The sequence below is a fragment of the Mchenga conophoros genome, linkage group LG18 (assembly GCF_057382185.1).
Source record: "Mchenga conophoros isolate Kocher_MC1m ecotype Shallow Benthic linkage group LG18, M_conophoros_male_GT1.1, whole genome shotgun sequence".
NCBI classification, from domain to species: Eukaryota; Metazoa; Chordata; class Actinopteri; order Cichliformes; family Cichlidae; genus Mchenga; species Mchenga conophoros.
In genome coordinates, this window is record NC_140543.1 from 36,627,742 (window position 1) to 36,646,543 (window position 18,802).

Sequence of the window (18,802 nt, forward strand, 5' to 3'; positions counted from 1 at the left end):
CCGCTAACTTTCTGCTTCTTCATTCAGATCAAACTGAGGTTATTGTACTCGGCCCTGAAAAGCTTAGAAATATGGTATCTAAGCAGATTCTTACTCTGGATGGCATTACCTTGGCCTCCAGTAACGCTGTGAGGAACCTTGGAGTCATTTTTGACCAGGACATGGAGGATGTTCATCTCTGTGAGCACTGTGTGGTGGGGTGGCTGTAGCTCAGCAGGTGGAGCAGGGTCTTGCATGAATGTGTGTGAATATTAGATAATTATCACTTACACAGAAGAACCATAGAAAAATCATAAATGAATGGGTGCACGAGGCAAGTTGTAAAAGTGCTCAGAGGAGAGAAGTTCTGAGATGTACTGTGTTCCCAGGTATCACCAGCACATATGCCCTGTGCGTCCGGTATGATGGCACTGAAGTTGACGACCGTTATTGTGACTCTCTGACCCGACCGGAGCCCACACAAGAGTTCTGCATTGGAAAGCAATGTCCTCCACGGTACTGTTTCACCTCAGACTCACTGCAAAATCCACACCACGTTTAACACAGTTTTATGTGTGAATGGAAATGCTGGTTAACTGGAGAAACCAATCATGTTCAGTCAGGACCTCTGAGGTGGAGCAGGGTTAGAAGCAGCTTTGATCGTAGCACACGTTTCCCAGGTGAACAGTACTGATGCTGGCTGACTCTGAGATCTGCAGGGATGGATCTCCATGTCATGGCTGAACTAACACTATGCCTGATTTCAGATGATGCTGACATACTCTGAAGTCAGATGCTACTTTTAGGACCTGGAGACTTGGAGTTCACACTGGGACGAACCAAACGTGCCATTTTTATCAAATAAATCAATAAATAAACTGTTAAAAACTGACCTTTGCATCTACAGTGGGGCAAAAAAGTATTTAGTCAGCCACCGATTGTGCAAGTTCCCCCACTTAAAATGATGACAGAGGTCAGTAATTTGCACCAGAGGTACACTTCAACTGTGAGAGACAGAATGTGAAAAAAAAATCCATGAATTCACATGGTAGGATTTGTAAAGAATTTATTCGTAAATTAGGGTGGAAAATAAGTATTTGGTCACCTCAAACAAGGAAAATCTCTGGCTCTCACAGACCTGTAACGTCTTCTGTAAGAAGCTTTTCTGTCCCCCACTCGTTACCTGTATGAATGGCACCTGTTTGAACTCATCATCTGTATAAAAGACACCTGTCCACAGCCTCAAACAGTCAGACTCCAAACTCCGCCTTGGCCAAGACCAAAGAGCTTTCGAAGGACACCAGGAAAAGTATTGTAGACCTGCACCAGACTGGGAAGAGTGAATCTACAATAGGCAAGCAGCTTGGTGTGAAAAAATCAACTGTGGGAGCAATCATCAGAAAATGGAAGACATACAAGACCACTGATAATCTCCCTCCATCTGGGGCTCCACGCAAGATCTCATCCCGTGGGGTCAAAATGATCATGAGAACGGTGAGCAAAGATCCCAGAACCACACGGGGGGACCTGGTGAATGACCTGCAGAGAGCTGGGACCAAAGTAACAAAGGTCACCATCAGTAACACACTACAACGGCAGGGAATCAAATCCCGCAGTGCCAGACGTGTTCCGCTGCTGAAGCCAGTGCATGTCCAGGCCCGTCTGAAGTTTGCCAGAGAGCACATGGATGATACAGCAGAGGATTGGGAGAATGTCATGTGGTCAGATGAAACCAAAGTAGAACTTTTTGGTATAAACTCAACTCGTCGTGTTTGGAGGAAGAAGAATACTGAGTTGCATCCCAAGAACACCATACCTACTGTGAAGCATGGGGGTGGAAACATCATGCTATGGGGCTGTTTTTCTGCCAAGGGGACAGGACGACTGATCCGTGTTAAGGACAGAATGAATGGGGCCATGTATCGTGAGATTTTGAGCCAAAACCTCCTTCCATCAGTGAGAACTTTGAAGATGAAACGAGGCTGGGTCTTCCAACATGACAATGATCCAAAACACACCGCCCGGGCAACAAAGGAGTGGCTCCGTAAGAAGCATTTGAAAGTCCTGGAGTGGCCTAGCCAGTCTCCAGACCTCAACCCCATAGAAAATCTGTGGCGGGAGTTGAAAGTCCGTGTTGCTCGGCGACAGCCCCAAAACATCACTGCTCTCGAGAAGATCTGCATGGAGGAATGGGCCAAAATACCAGCTACTGTGTGTGCAAACCTGGTAAAGACCTATAGTAAACGTTTGACCTCTGTTATTGCCAACAAAGGTTATGTTACAAAGTATTGAGTTGTATTTTTGTTATTGACCAAATACTTATTTTCCACCCTGATTTACCAATAAATTCTTTACAAATCCTACCATGTGGATTCATGGATTTTTTTTCCACATTCTGTCTCTCACAGTTGAAGTGTACCTCTGGTGCAAATTACTGACCTCTGTCATCATTTTAGGTGGGGGAACTTGCACAATCGGTGGCTGACTAAATACTTTTTTGCCCCACTGTACCTGGGCTCAACCATCCAGAGCAACAGACGGGGGAAGAAAAGAGACAGGTTTCAGGGTTGATATGTGACAGAGGATTGAAACCATGGTAGTGAGAGCTGCCATGGTTTGGAGGCAGTGGCACTAACAAAAACAAGAGGCCGAGCTGGAGGAGTTGAGATGTCGGGGTTTCCACTGGGAGTGACCACTGTGGACATGAAATGAGGATATGAGAGGAACGACTCGAGTTAAGACGAGCGTAGGGAGGCAAGGCTGCGATGGTCCGGGCACTCGCGAGGAGGACAAAGGAAGCTCAGGCAGGAGGAGAAGCCGGCGAAGCTGAGAGAAGAACATTTGCACTGACCTGATACTTTAGCCTGTGGCTCCATGGCGTCTGCTGTGGTCGCTAACAAAGACAACCGTCTGGCTCTAAATGACCATCAAACTTGAATTAGTACTTTCTTCACATAGAGGGACGACTTGACTTGTTTCTGTATCAGTTGACAGCTCAGTGGGACCCAGTGCAGTGGCAGCAGAGAGGACTCGGGTGGAGAGTGTGGAGCTGGTTCTGCCTCCACATGCAAACCATCAGGTCAGTTCATTTCATGTGTTTCCCATCTGAACTGCAGCGGACGCGGCGGTTTGTCGCTGCTCTGTCTCGTGCTGTTACAACGTGGAATATTTGAAGGAGACTGAGTTTGAAGCTGTTGTCACCAGAAACACCTGCGTGGCCTCGTTTCGTACGAACAAAACATTTGGCTTTTATTTAATACGCTGAAGTGGAGATGCAGTAGCATTTTGTTTCTTTTACTCCTCTTTTGGTTCAAAACATCAGCTCGTGGCCTCCAAACACTGACTACATCTGAGCGTAGACTGAGGCGCTGACTGCTGCTGTCAGAGCGATTTTGTTTTGGTCGTTTGCCTGTCCCATTTGGTTCTTTAGCCAGATCTGTTGTCTGAAGACCAACAAGGAGACCCAATGGATTTACTTTACCAAGTGGATCATCACAGCTTTGCCGTATTGGTCCATTTGATCGACCTTTGTTGTTATTATTTATTTAATTTTATTTTCAATTGTTACAGACGGGACAGACATGACTGAGGGACAGGAAAGAAAAGAAAGGGGAGAGGGACAGTGAGAAAGGAAACTTAAAAAGAGAAAGAAGAGAAAAAAATCTCCTGGATCAGCTGTTGAGAGAAAAAAGAGAAAACCAGCAAAAAACAGAGCAACATACTAAACACAACAGCATCACATTAATCTAGCTAAGTGTAAACAGCAGTAAATACTAAATACTGAATGTTGTTGTGCAGCAAGCAGGACCGACAGCGCACAATGTGCTTGGAAGTAGCAGCCAAGAAAGGTGTAGTTTGTGTCTATGGACAGTGCACACCTGTGTGGATCAGCACGCTTGTATTCAAATGGTTTCCACATGTGATGGTCTGCTAGAGGATGCAGAGAGCCATAGCCCCGCCCCCCAGGGCATGAAGCAGGCATGGAGGAGATCCAGGCCCCAGACATCCAGAGGCCCCAGAGTGCGAGAGCCCAAGGAGGACCACCGGAGGGGCATCCGTGCCACCCTCATGGGAAGGGCTGAGGAGAGCCCCAGATGAGGGGTCACCCAGCAGCCACGGAGCAGAAGCCAGAGGGGGCTGCAGTGGCGTGCCCGCCGGCTCTGCCGGCAGCCAGCTGTGCCTGACTGAACCGAGCCCGAGGGCCCCCCACGCCCCGGAAGAGGCCTGACCGAGCAACAGGCGCCAGGCCCCGCCAAGTAGCCACCGGGACTGAGCTGCTACATACCTGAGCGCCCAGCCCCGGGCAGAGCGATTTCTGAAACAACACGAATGGCTGAACTTGTGTCTAAACATCTAACTTTGACCTGTGTGTATGGATCCTACACACACCCAGCTGTTTTACATGTGACTGTTCATCAGTGTGTGATGGTACCGCTGAGACTTCTGCCTGTCAGATCATTGCTGTGTTTGAATCCCAGGTGAATACATTTGGAGGGCAGATCATGGCCTGGATGGTGAACGTAGCTACAATCGCTGCCAGGTACAGTCACAAACACGTCCTTCCTTCATATTTTTACCTAAAAATAGGATGCACCATTGTGACCTTTGACCTCCACATTCTGATCAGTGTAGTTCAGCCCTCGTGGCAGATTAAAGGATCTGTCCAGCTGTGTGAGTAACCTGAACACGGCGAGCACGTGGGAGGTCGTGGCCTATTGTCTCTGTGCTCTCTGCTTGCAGCCGTCTGTCTCAGGCTCATCCCACCCTTCGAGCCATCGACATGTTCACCTTCAGAGGACCTTCTCAGGTTGGAGACAGATTGCTGCTGAAGGCGATAGTGAACAACGCCTTCAGAAACAGGTATCCCAGAACGCTGGCAGAGACGCAGCACTGCAGCTGTGCAGCAGACAGAACCACTGGTTGCATACTGACACGTGTCCTTACTGCAGCATGGAGGTGGGCGTGCGCGCGGAGGCCTACCATGAGGAGGGGCCTAACCGACACATAAACTCCGCCTTCATGACCTTTGAGGTGCTCGATGATGGCGGGAAGCCACGCACATTACCACGGATACGACCTGAACCCCTGGTGAGTTAAACTAACGCTCACAAACGGCTCGTTAGCGTGCTGCATCCATAAAGTGTCTGGATGTGACGCGGCTGTCTGTGATTGGCTAATACTGACTGAAAGACATGAAATCTGCTTCAGAATTTGTGGTATGAAACCGCACTCTGATTGGCTAACAAGGTGTCAGCTATGAACGTTTCACAGCCAGACTCCTGATAACAGCTGATCTTCACCCAAGGTGAGCTCAGAGGCAGCGGTGGGTGACATCAGTGTAGCTGGGTCCGCCTTTTGCACCGCCCGTGGTGCTGATGGATGGATGACTGCGCAGCAGGAAACATGGCCTCTGCGTGCGTTTTCCTTCCTTTGTTTCTGGTGGAAGCGTCACAGCGTCCGTGGCTCACAGGCCTGAGCACGTCCACATGCCCCGTCACTGTGAACGCTGTTATTATGAACTCCATTCAAATGTTGAAATCATGTAAATACAGCATTACTATGATTGTTCCACATTATACACCTGCAGGAAAGCTCGGTCAGGGGAGTGTGTGCTGGTGGGGTTAAAGTGTGGAGCAGTAGATTGACAGGATAATGTTGGTGTCAGCTTCATTCACGCTTCATCTGTGGTGAAGCAGCTTGTGGAGATCGTCCTGTAGGATAAAACACGAGTGTCATAAAGAAGGTGCAGAAACACTCGATTAACCATTAAGCCGTGACGGCTGAGCAGCGATCAGAGCTTCACATCATGTTATCGGTCATAAATCCGTCTGATGGAGCGGCCTCGCTGTAGTCGTGGGTCGTTATCAGCGTGAACAAACACCGAGTAATAACACTCCACTCAGTTTGTGCCACAGATCGGTGTACTGGTCATAAACTGGTGCTGGGAATCTGCCCGCTGTGTTACACACTGGTGCCCTCTGCCTGTGTGTCCGTCTCATTTACAGGAAGGACAAAGGAGGTTTCAGGAGGCAACGGCCAGGAAAAAGATCAGGCTGGACAGGTACATGTCTCCAAACAGCCCCTAATGCACCGTCTCTGCAGCTACATCAGCGTTTGTTGTGCAGCTTTGTGCACAGTGCCATCATCCTGATGCAGCATTCCTCTGTGTTTAGGAAGTACATCATTTCCCGCACGCAGGGGGAGGTGCCTCTGTCTGTTCCCTGGGATCCCACCAACCAGGTGAGGAGAAGCTCCACGCCGTCACCTGTACTGCTCACGTTAGTCCACGTGGACTCACGGGAGAGAAACTTTCTTTATATACATGTGTGTATTACTGTATTACAAATAAGACAACTTGGCACCTTGTTACTAGCAGCTTGTCACAAACACATCATTAGTTCTCATTTCTGCAGCTGAATCTACCGGACATACGGGACATAAAACAGTATTTTTGCACCAATAAGGTGATTTCCACAGCTGCTCGTCAGCTGATGATGATCCTGTCACAGCCTGTGCTTGAGCTGGACACAGTAAACCTTTAATAGTTTTCTCAGCTGAGTCTCTTCACCCACATCAGCGTCTCAGCTGTGTGTCGGTGCTGCGTCGTCACGACTTGTGGGACGTGATTTCTGTTTCTTTCTTAAAGGATGTTCAGTGATTTGTTCCACTGCAGTTTGTATGATCTGACCGAGCAGACCTCAGCGTGTTCATGTCGTCCCACTTAGCTCCAAACCTGAGCCACAGTCAGACTCCCGCCGTGCCTGCAGACTGATTTAGTCGACTGAACCTCTGACAGGCCGACGTGTCGCACCGCTGTGCTTCACCTTCACTGCAGATGAGAAATAGTGCTGCAGCAGTTTGTCTTCATTTTGCACCCTTAATACTTACACTGTTAGACGGCGCTGATTCATATATAATAAGTAGTATTTGAATGGCGGGAGGCGGCCTGCTAACGCTGAGCTCTGGAGATGAGTTTGTGCTTCCTGTGTTTGTGCTTCCAGGTGTATCTGAGCTTTAACAACGTCTCAGCTCTGAAGATGCTGGCAGCCAGAAGCAGCTGGCGCCTGAGCTGTGAGAAGGACCAGGTATGTGCGTCTCACTAATGAGCTGTTTGTTTGTGTGAGTCTGCCCATCGGCGCTTTATGTTGTGTTCACAGGTTCAGCTTTACACCCTGGAGCAGAAGTCCATGCTGAGTTTCAAGATTGAATGTGAGGTGGACGTTCCTGCTCACAGAGCCTTTGATTTACTCGCCGAGCTGAGCAACAGGCCGAGCTGGGACTCGCATTACAAGTAAGACTCTGGGACTCGTCTGTTTGCCCGTTGCTACGAGTCAAGTTCAGCGGTTTCTGTGCGCGGCCTGTTTCGACTCGCTGCCTCGGTATTGTTCTCCGATTCCAATGATGGACTTTTCTGAGGTTCAGGGTTAAAAATAAGCGACGTGTGGTTTAGGTTCATGCTGCTCACTTTGCACTGAGGCTGACATGTTAAGGTTAAAGTGACATTAGCTGTGAGGGCCTGTCTGTCTCTTTATTCTCACGTTTACATAAAAGGGGAACGGTGGCTCTCCCCCAGCCGAGCCAGCCTGCAGATGAAGCTCATCCTAGCTGCTTAGATTTGCAGCCTTACGCTTTGCATTGATCTCATGACCAGCAGGTGGTGGAAAGAACGTGGCGAGCAGCTCTTGAACCCAAACTCCCCTCGTCTGTGGAGGAGGCGGAGCTTTGTCTCCGATGCCGTCAACACCGTGGGCCTGTGCTGGTGGAGCAGACCACTGTGGGAAATCCCAGTTTTAAAACAATAACTGGATGTTGTGGATCGGTCACTGAGGTATCGCAGTGCTCAGCTTCCCCTGGAAAGTTATTTTTCACAGAGCTGAAAAGGAGGCGTTAACTCACTGTTGAGAAGATCTGGGCCCCCATTCCATCCTGGCTGTGGGACACCGGACCAGATCTTCACCCTCACAGGACGTCTGGAGAGAGGTTTAGAAGTGCTCTGTAGACTCGGACAACCAGGTACCAGGACGGCGTCTGTGGGGTGTATCGCAGCGGTCCATTTAGAAATGGAGTGAAAGCTGTGGCTGCTCCTCAGTAGGAGGACTCGAGGGTGTGTGACCGATCCTGTGTGTGATATTCACGAACAGGATCTCTAAGTGTAGCTGATGTGAGGAGGGCAGCTTCCTTGTTTTTGCAGATGATGCAGTCCTGTTGGCTTCATCACAGTCTGACCCTTAATAAGGACTGGATGGATGGTTCAGAGGCCGTGGTTCTCCGGTGGAACGTCGCGGCAGGAGTCTGCCCCAAGCGAGGGTTTTTAATACGTTGGATTGTAAGGTGGAGCACGAGCTGTTTATGCAGTGATGTGGAGTTTAGATTTACAACTCCATCTAATATGCTATCATTGCATCAGGCCGGGGAGTTTGCATGTTCCCCCTGCGTCCCCCTGGGTTCCCCCCGCATCCCCCTGGGTTCCCCCGCGTCCCTCTGGGTTCCCCCCGCGTCTCCCTGGGTTCCCCCGCGTCCCTCTGGGTTCCCCCCGCGTCCCTCTGGGTTCCCCCCGCGTCTCCCTGGGTTCCCCCGCGTCCCTCTGGGTTCCCCCTGCGTCCCCCCTGGGTTCCCCCCGCGTCTCCCTGGGTTCCCCCCGCGTCCCCCTGGGTTCGCCCCGCGTCCCCCTGGGTTCCCCCTGCGTTCCCCCTGCGTCCCCCCTGGGTTCCCCCTGGGTTCCCCCTGGGTTCCCCCTGCGTCCCCCCTGGGTTCCCCCTGCGTCCCCCCTGGGTTCCCCCGCGTCCCTCTGGGTTCCCCCTGCGTCCCCCCTGTCCTCCAGCTTCCTCCACAGTCCAAGACATGCAGTTAGTGGGTTGGGTTAACTGGAAACTCTCGTGTTTAGCCCTGCGACCGACTGGCGACCTGTCCAGTGTGTACCCTGCCTCTAAGACGGCTAGGATAGGCTCCACCCCCTGCGACCCTGAGAAGGATAAGCAGCAGAGATGGGTGGAGATCTGGGTGATGTCATCACCAAGCCCTTTGTTATGTAGTTTTCCCCTTCAGTGTCCCTATGCACGAGCTCCACCCCTCAGCTGGTGAAGCACAGAAGCAGCTGTTTGCCTCTGCGTGGATACCTGTGGAGTGAACTGCAGCTTAGTCTTTAAACAGTGCTGCCAGTCCCCTTTTTAACAGTGTGTATGTGTTTCCTCAAACAGGAAGTGCGAGCTGATTCAGCTGGTCGACAACGATGACTTCATATATCGTGTGGTGACTCCATCGGTGCGTCATGGCGCGATGGGATCTCCCACTGCAGCCAATCAGGCAAAAGGGATTCTCCAGGACTTCATCCTGTTGGCCTCCAAAAGGAAGCCATGTGGCAGCGGGTCAGTAGAGCCAGATCCATCCACCTGTGTCCTGCAGGGTTTCCTGATGCGTTCCCTTTCTGTTTTCCTTCAGAGACCCGTATGTCATCGCCCTGCGCTCCGTGTCCCTGCCCACTCACCCTCCCACTGAAGGCTATAACAGAGGAGAGGTTCTGTGTGCTGGATTCACCATACTGGAGACCAAAGACAACAAGTCCCTGGTGAGAAAAGCAGCAGTCGTACATGTGCTCTTATCACAGCTGGCTGTTATTAGTATGTTGTCTTTCTTTCAGATCAGCTACTTTAACCAGGCGTCTCCGGAGGTCCTTCCCTACATCTCCACAGATATTGCCGGCCTGTCCTCCTCTTTCTACCACACCTTCTGCTCCTGCAGCCAGTACTTGACCAGGAACAGACTGTGACAGTGGCAGCAGCCTGTCCGAGGCTCTCCTCAGCACCAGACGCTACTGTGGGGACAGCCTGCTTGGTTTATGTGGCGGGAAGACTTTATGATCATTTCATGGATTGATACAAAGGTCAGCAGTAACAATCGACGTGTTAAGTGAGTAAAATCAGCCGCTGTGTCAGTGACTGAGCTGCTGTTCATGTTTGTAGGTTAAAGGTACATGACTGTAACAGCTGTACAGGTGTGGGCTTGTACTTAATGCAGGTTCATTTTAACACTATAACTGTTTGCTGCAGTTCAACATGACGTGCTGGTTTAAAACATGAATATTCACTTTTTCCACTGAACTACAATAAAGTGCTGTGTTGTATTTTTCCTTGTTTTAATCGAGTGATGGATGATTTTCTTTGTTGTAAACGTTCAAAAATCAGCATTAAAAGTACCAAGTGAGCCTCTGAGAGCACTGATGCCACCTGTGACACTTTAAAGACACATTTATGGATGCAAATAATGCAGTGCTGCAGTCAGTAAGAGAGGCGGGCTGCATGTGAAATGTTAGCTGCAGCAGGAGAGTGTTTCATACGTGTTCAGCTGCTGCTGAATCACAAACCTCGGACAGGCTCACACAGGCTAAGAGGCTAATTCTGGTTTTGGACTTGGTTCCTTTAATAGAATTTATTATGAATTTTATAATAATCATTGAATCATATATATACAGTATAATGATGTTAACTTCAGCAACCCAAAGCAGCAGCATTTATATACACACTGAGACTCTGTGGTGACTATAAAAGCACATTTAAACCTGCTCTCAGCCCACACGTGCTCTGATCACTGAGGTAGAATATACAGGCTTCTGCTTGCTCTGCCTGCACGCTGTGCACGGAGCTCCTTCACCACAGTGACAGCTGCACCACCTTTCTTTGTGTCCACCTCAATTATAAAGTCGTATTTGTCCATCATTCCCAGTAAAGCATAAAGCTGCTCCTGCCCCGTGGGCAGCGAGGCTGCATTCAGGTGTAGAGCCACCCTCTGTGACACCGCCGCTGGGATCCGAGGAGGCCATCTGTGCTCAGCCAGGACTACAGTGACGTATGGAAACAGGCGCTCGACTGTGGACACAAAGACCTGGAGCAAAGAGAAGGACGACTATGAAACAGCCTAAAATGACACGTTTCCATCGTCTAACTGGATCGGCACTGGACATTGTTGGAGTGAACTTGAGCTTGGCTGACCAAGCCTGAGCAGCTAAAAAGCCTTCATGACGAACAGAGGATTGCATTTGCTTGGGGACCGTCTGACAAACATGCAGCTTATACAACTGTTCTCTCTGTGGGGGTGTGATAGTTTCCCAGCCAGGGTGGACCCTCGAGGAGGCTCCAACATTTACACCTGCTCGATTCTAGTTGGATGGATTTCCAGCCAGGTGTGTTAAACGTGACATGCGTCTGCTCTGTTCTTTATTAACGTATTGTCTGCAGACACTGCTTCGGGGGGATCAGATGTGCTTACTGCTGTGCTGTCGCTGCTCTGTAAGCCCTCCATGCTGATCCACACAGGCCTGTGGAGCTCGTCGGCCCCGTAGGCTGACTGCAGCAGGTTAAGAGAAGCCTCCAGCAGCTGCTGACTCTGGACCCTCAGGTAAATTCCCCAGGAGGTATCAGCAGCCTGCCCAAGGGTCTGAATAACATCCTGAGAACACACACATGATTGGCCTTAATAAAAATGTAACCTGGCTGGTGGTTGGCTGGTGATCTACAGATATACCTGCAGTGTGAGGAGCTCTGAGCTCCTTCCAGAACCTTCTACCAGAAGGACTCCAGGTCGACTGCTGTCAGAGGTCACACGAACGACCAGCATCCCGCTGCCCCCACCTGTTAGTGAAACAGAGTATCAGTGTGACTTTAAGGTGGTGCGACAGCAGCATGTGCAGGTTTACAGTTTGACATCATCAGGATGAACAGCTGATCTGTGACATGCTGCATTATCATGAGGTGATGAGGAGACCGCAGCTGTGAAGGGACGGACAGGCTGTGACCACGACTGATACTCAAAGGGCCAAATGTTAGCCGCACCTCTGCAGCAGTCACTTCCCCGTTGTCCAACACGCCGCCTCGGTCCACTGCGGCTTCAAACACTGATTTCTGATCAAGCAGCTGTGCTCTGTATTCTCTGCTCAGCACAGCTGTGAACACTTCTGGCGCTTTCATTTCTACCAAAACAACAGATAGTTTGCGTTTTTCACAATTGTTACTGTAACGGTCAAAATCCCAGGACATCAGCTTTTCTGCCACCAAGAGTCACTAAGAACATCATCCTGATGACCGATGTGAACGAAAGGTTCAGCTGCCACATGACTTCAGTGCATACAGCAAGTTCACTTTAAAAATACCTTGAGAAAAAACTCACGAGGGATCTCTGAATGCTTCGTGGCACAAATGAGGCAGTTTCTTGGTGTTTCTGGCGACAGTGCCCCGCTGTCATTCATGATGTTACCACCAGATGTCGCTAGCATATGTAAAGTACAACTTTGAGAGCGTGCTTTGCCCGGGCGTTTCAGTCTGGCCCGTTAAAATCAGGTTATAAACCCTGAGGTGTAAAACCTGCCTGAAAGCTGACGGAGCAGGGAGGCCCGGCCGGTGACGGGGAGCAAAGGCACAGCCAGGCGGTTCATGAGGTCTGAGCTGTAACCTGGGTGGAGAAACTCCATCAGATCTCCTCCAGGATAGAACCTCCTCACGCTGTCCTGCTTACCTGTGAACACACACAATGAACCAGGAAGAACTAAACAGAAGCAAACTCTTCATCTCAGAAGAAGCTTAAACAAATGCACACAATGAGCAGAAGGTTCAGTTTCCAATGATTTTTCATGTAGTTTTCTAATAATGTTTTTCTTTAGTCTTCAACAACAGTCAGAACTCACTGAAAACAAATCTGTTGATTTGAATAAATCACACACACACAATTATTATTTTACCCAAACATAGTCTGTGTAAGTCTGCTCCATATGAACGCTCCTCACCTACAGCCTGCTTAAATTCTGACAGCGTGGGTTCATATATGTCATAGTAGACTTGCCACGGGTGGGTGTTGTCACGGACAAACAGCAGGTCGCTGACGCTGGGGTTAACAGAGCCCTGCCACAAAGTCAGGCTGAACCTAGACACAAAACATGACAGTCAGTCTGTGGCGCTCATGGGCAGCGAGCAGCCCCCAGTTACTGGTTTGATTAGCAGATTTCCAGTCATTGCCATAGTAAACGTGGAAGTTATCTGTTACCGTGGTGACTGGTTGAGGAGCCAGCTCAGGTGCTGCCAGCCGCTGCGAACCAGCATGGCGTGGACTGGGAACGTCACCTAAGAGACGAAACGTTGACCAGTCAGCTCTGCCGTTCTCCGACACCTCAGAGCGTTCTCATCCCAGCACGCAACACACCGACGATTTGTCCCAGGCGTGTTGGGATGGGAGCGTGTTGAACTGGGACCACTGAAACCTGGATTCACACTTACCCTTTGAGGTACGTCTTTGATCATGTTGTACATTTCTTCCACCGTGGCTCTGGAGTAGGTTTCGTTTGTGAGCTGGTGAATATAGAGGACCTAAAGAAATAAAGCACATACAGCTGTTATTCAGTCAAAAATATAAACCATGTGTTTACCATCTCCACTGTGGAGGCCAGGCCTCCATCACTCTCCATGATGGGATGGCATGTTGCTGCAGGATGCTGTGGTAGCCATGCTGGGTCAGTGTGCCTTCAGTTTAAATAAATCTCCACCAGTGTCACCAGTAAAGCCCCCCACACCAGCAAACCATCAACCCCATGCTTCACAGTGGGAACCGTGCATGTAGAGACCATCGTTCACAAAGTGGAACCAAAGTTCTCCAATTTGGACTCATCTTGTGTTTCTTGGCCCAAACAAATCTCTGCTTGTTGCTTTTCCTTAGTCGTGGTTTCTCAGCAGCTATTTGACCATAAAGGCCTGATTTGTACAGTCTCTACTCTACTCAGATGTGTCTCTACTCTGTGTGACATCTATCTGGGCTCTAATCTGAGCTGCTGTTAACTTGTGATTTCTGAGGCTGGTGACTCGGATGATTGTATCCTCAGCAGCAGAGGGACTCCTGGTCTTCCTTTCCTGGGGCGTCCTCATGTCAGACAGTTTCATCGTAGTCTTGATGGTTTTTCTGACTGCACTTGGGGACACATTCAAAGTTTCCGACTGACTGACCTTCAGCTCTTACAGTAATGATGGGCTGTTGTTTCTCTTTACTTAGCTCATTGGTTGTTGCCATAATATGAATTTCAACAGTTGTCAAATAGGTTGGTACACAGCTAACAGCCCTGACTTCTGCACAACACGACTGATGGTCCCAACACCACCAATGAACCCTGACAGGCTCACCTGTGAGGTGAAACCATCTCAGGTGACGACATCATGAAGCTGAGAGAAGGCCGCAGCTCTGTCAACAAAACAAAGGGCGGCTACTCACAGGACTCTAAATGTATTTTAGAGTTATCATTGTTTTCTTTGCTACATAATTCCATATATCTTGCTTTGATGTCTTCAGTATCTACAGTGTAGAAAGTAGTAGAAATAAAGAGAACCATGAAATGAGAAGGTGTCCAAACTCTTGATGGGTGATGCATGTCAACATTAATTCAACTGTCTTTAATTTTAGGGATCACAGGAACATAAAAGCTGTTTTGTCTACTTTAGCTCAAAGGATCTTTTTGAAGCTCAAAGTTCTTCTTCCAGCTTTGAATTCTCTCATAAATGTCAGTTCAGGATTCCTTGAGTCTCTTCCTGTTTCTGACAGGAACATTCCCAGAACCTCGTCACATGCCTGGTATAATGGTTCAATGGGGTTCTTACTGCGAGCGTGCCATACCTTCCACCCAGGAGACAAAGTCACATCTGGAAACTTGTCCTGAATGAGTTCCAAAAACCTGAAAAAAGAGGGAGACATAAACATGGACTGATTCTTACGTAGCACTTTCCTGCTCTCCCAAGTCTCCACACCACACTCACCCAGTCACTTTCTTCTAAGCTTTTTAGTGCTTCCTAACTACATTCGTGCTGAGATCGGAGAGCGACCTGGGGCTAGTATCATGCCCAGGGACACTTGGCATGCAGACTGGAGGATCCAGGGATCGAACCACCAACCTCCCGATCAGTCTTTAGATGTTAGACATTTTCCCTTCCTAATTCTGAACTCTGTCCAAGGGTCTGTGTCCGGTCTAGCTGGATTTCATACCTGCTTCCATTGACTGGAGCTACAAAGCTTGGGACGTTGGGGCCTCTGAGGATGTCTGCATTCAGCCACACAGGTCTGTTTATTCCCTTGTTGCTTTCCTTTTGTTTAAGCAGGTCCAGTGACAAACCCACTGATTCCAGAGCCTTAAAGTCCAACTTGATGCCTGCAAACGAACACGCCTTTAAAAACTGTGATCAGATGGACTTTCTGTGGAAACAGTTCTGATCTGTACCTTTTCCAGAAGCCAGTACAGCATCTAACCATTCGTCGAGAGTGTTGTCACTATATATGTCGGGAGGGTGTGCCATGATCGGCACTGGCTTTTCATCAGGGGTCCCATAACCCATGAGAGTGACGTCAGCTTCCAAGATCATGGTGTCACCTGGAAAGATGACAGGAGGCGGTGCTTGTTTTGTCTGTACCTGACTGTAGGTTCAGGCACCGACACCATCAAATAATGCAGTGTTGTCTGTGTGAGTGTTTTTACCCATGAGCGCTTTGTACATGTCCTCCTTGCTGTTGGCTCGGTGAAACCACGTAGCCAAAAGGCCGTCCGCTTCACTGATGTTCCCCGTCTGCACCAAGTACTCCAGCATGTCTCCACCAGAGAACGAGGCAGAAGACGGAGCTGAGGAACACGATTGGACAGCAAGACAGTGACGGAGTCATAGGTACGTAGTCCCTGTCACAGCAGAACTGGGAGCTTTCAGCTAAAACAGCCGACGGTGTGTTTGGGGAGGCTGCTCTTTGTTGGGAGAGCAGCTTGTTTAAAGTTCATTCATTTCTTCAGCTTAAAGATTCTGTCAGCTGAAGCGAGACAGATGGGATTTGGCTTTTAAAGAAGGTTGCAGATACTCATGAAGGCAAGGCAAGTTTATTTGTATAGCACAATTCAACAACAAGGTGATTCAAAGTGCTTTACAGAGACATTAGAAACAAGAACAAATAAAAAGCATGATTTAAAATTGATTAAAACAAGCAAACAAACAAACAAACAAACAAACAAACAAACAAACAAACAAACAAACAAAACAGTATATAAAATCAAAACAGATAAAATCAAAACAGATAAAATCAGTAGTTAAATGTTAGTTTTGAAATTTAAGCTTAAAGTGTGGATTTGGTGCTTTATTCAAATGCAGCTGAGAACAGGTGAGTCTTCAACCTGGATTTAAATAAACTGAGTGTTTCAGCTGATCTGAGGCTTTCTGGGAGTTTGTTCCAGATATAAGGAGCATAAAAGCTGAATGCAGCTTCTCCGTGTCTGGTTCTGACTCTGAATGCTTTTTTCTTAGTGTCTTTTTTAAAGAAGCTACTGTCACATATTACTCAAAGAGACCAAGGTCTAACAGCACAAAACACATCGTGTAACATTATCTTTGTTACACATTTCATGTCAGTTGATTCAAAAGTCACACAGTTCAAAGCAGCCGTGTACTTTTTGTCCACATGACTATGGTCCTGTCATAAGACCAGAAGCCAAATGATGAGCACTCATGCATCATGGCATTGCAATGAGCTGCAGTATGATATCAAATGAACTTTGATCACTGTAATCACTGATTTTAGCAGCAGCAATATAAAGTTGTGATGCTGACACAGCGAGTATTTAAGTGTTACGTTTGGAGAAGGCACACTGCTGGAGGCTGCAGCACCCTGTGAAACCCTGCAACACTGTGGGCTGTTTCACCTGTGCAAAGACATCTTACTGTCGCTGTACACTCAGGTGAACTCTACATGCAGTAGGTATGTATGTCACAACACTGCCAGTCGTGCACTTTGAGCTTCCATTCGACTTTCAGAACCACGGCTAAGCCTACAGTCTGTGTTTGGCCTTATTAGACAGACACGGTGAAGAGGAAGGAGGGGGACACACGCAGCAAAGGGCCGCAGGTCGGACTCAAACCGTGCTGCACGTGGTCGCCTGCTCATCCAACTAAAGCAGCGCCCTGGTCTTTACAGTGAAACGTGGTGATGATTAGGTTAGGTAAAAGCAGTAATGTCACAGTTTACTGATGGTGTACATGACAGCAGTTAAAAAATCCTGAACTGAAACATTTGGAAGAACTATGGTGCAAACAGAAAACAAGAAACAAAGCTTTGGCACGTCTGCTCAGATTTGACTGTTGTTCAGATCCATCCATTTGCTTCCGCTTATCCTTTTCAGGGTCGCGGGGGGCGCTGGAGCCTATCCCAGCTGTCATAGGGCGAGAGGCGGGGTACACCCTGGACAGGTCGCCAGTCTGTCGCAGGGCCAACACACAGGGACAAACAACCATTCACACTCACATTCACTCGCACATTCAAACCTAGTGGCAATTTGGATTATCCAATTAACCTATCCCCACAAGCTGCATGTCTTTGGACGGTGGGAGGAAGCCGGAGTACCCGGAGAGAACCCACGCAAACACGGGGAGAACATGCAAACTCTGCACAGAAAGACCCCGGCCTGATGGTGGAATTGAACTCAGGACCTTCTTGCTGTGCGGCAACCACCGTGCCACCGTGCTGCTCAGATCCAATGCAGAGAAAATGCTTTGAAGGCCACAGGTGCTGCAACCAGCTCCAGCTGGACTCTGATATTATTGCAGTTGTATATAATACAGTATATAAGTACAAAGTACTGTGAAATGTACCTCTGGTGATGAGTAATAAATACATTTACTCAGGTATGTTTCATCATCTGGATCATAAACAAAGTTGCATCATTGTTTTATCATATAAATCGTACATATTGTAAAAATGTACCTGGCGTCTTAGTGAGCAGCACAACAGGTACAACGATGACAGTCAGCAGCACGATGAGCACAACAGCCACAGACGACATTATCAGCAGTCGTTTGGGCAGCACGCCACGCTTCTTTGGGCCTCGCTCCACTCGTGGTCGTCAGCCTCGGGCTCCATCCTGTGGGGATACACGATTAATGCTCGTCGGTCTATTCTGTGTTAGAAGCAGCATTTCAGCATGTTGTAGAGGTTTACCTGACCTCACACATGCATGTCTCACAAGTGTACATGCTGCTTCATCCATTTTATTAAAGAGCAACTGATTTGTCTCCAACCTGTTTTGCTTTCCTTCTGATCCTCCAGCAGTTCGTTCATCTCTCCTTTTGTCCTCTCCTGCCATTCTCACACGTCTCCTGTCTAGGTTCAAATGTCTAAGAAGTCGGAGACCTCAGGGAGCGCTCGCTCTTCTTTTATACGATCCTTTATCTCAGGTGCAGAGAACAGTTTTCCTTCTGATAAGGCGCACACACTCTTCAGTGTCCACTTGCTGCCTGACGAGCTGTGAAGCTCTTCTGTTATGTAATCTTCACTGTTCTGGGATTACAACACACCTTGTAACAAATCTCCCTCTACATATTTTGTCCGTGTTTGGAAGAATTGTGCATTACTCCACAGTGCCACACGGAAACATGGGAGGGATTATGGCATGAACATTTTCACATTTCTACAAACATGTTACTTCCCACAGGTTCGTGTGTCAGCCATCTGTCTCATAGTTACAGCACTGGTTCCCAAACTTTTTCTGCTGCGCCCCCTTTGTTTTACAAGAAAAATGTTTGCAAATACAAGTAATCTGCAATAAATTACAGGCAGTAAGAAAATAAACTACTAACTCTTTTACGCTGCGTCCGCACCTACACGGGTGTTTCTGAACACGCAGCTGTTTCGTCCACGTAAACGGCGTTTTCACAGAAAACTGGGATTTTTTAAAACCCTTTTTGTGTTTACGTGTGGACGAGGAATACAGAGTTTGTCACGCAACGTCAAAGGTATGCGCCTTTTTTCACGTCACGCTGTGGCCACGTTATTG

General features: G+C 48.5%; 2 protein-coding genes across 3 annotated transcripts; one reads left to right on the forward strand and one right to left on the reverse strand.

Moving 5' to 3' along the window:
• The first annotated feature begins 2,497 nt into the window (after positions 1–2,497).
• On the forward strand, positions 2,498–10,099 carry LOC146554346 (acyl-coenzyme A thioesterase 11-like). 2 transcript variants are annotated; one of them, XM_085253195.1, is made up of 11 exons: positions 2,499–3,058; positions 4,458–4,519; positions 4,720–4,839; positions 4,929–5,067; positions 5,985–6,040; positions 6,153–6,219; positions 6,981–7,064; positions 7,137–7,270; positions 9,177–9,344; positions 9,418–9,544; positions 9,617–10,099. In XM_085253195.1, the coding sequence occupies exons 2-11, from the start codon at positions 4,482–4,484 to the stop codon at positions 9,743–9,745; spliced, it is 1,062 nt and encodes a 353-aa protein (XP_085109321.1). In that variant the 5' UTR covers positions 2,499–3,058; positions 4,458–4,481; the 3' UTR covers positions 9,746–10,099. The 2 variants fall into 2 exon arrangements, with proteins under 2 accessions (XP_085109322.1, XP_085109321.1); XM_085253196.1 differs by lacking the exons at positions 5,985–6,040; positions 6,153–6,219 and having other exon boundaries at positions 2,498–3,058.
• Positions 10,100–10,371: 272 nt separating this feature from the next.
• Positions 10,372–18,638, reverse strand: LOC146554347 (protein FAM151A-like). The gene is made up of 13 exons (XM_085253166.1): positions 18,048–18,638; positions 17,734–17,890; positions 15,473–15,613; positions 15,218–15,367; positions 14,986–15,148; positions 14,620–14,677; positions 13,239–13,328; positions 13,009–13,085; positions 12,752–12,888; positions 12,337–12,483; positions 11,497–11,603; positions 11,242–11,421; positions 10,372–10,857 (listed from the first exon to the last, which is right to left on the reverse strand). Exons 2-13 carry the CDS (start codon positions 17,810–17,812, stop codon positions 10,561–10,563), a joined length of 1,626 nt encoding a protein of 541 aa, XP_085109292.1. The 5' UTR covers positions 17,813–17,890; positions 18,048–18,638; the 3' UTR covers positions 10,372–10,560.
• Between the last annotated feature and the right edge of the window lie 164 nt (positions 18,639–18,802).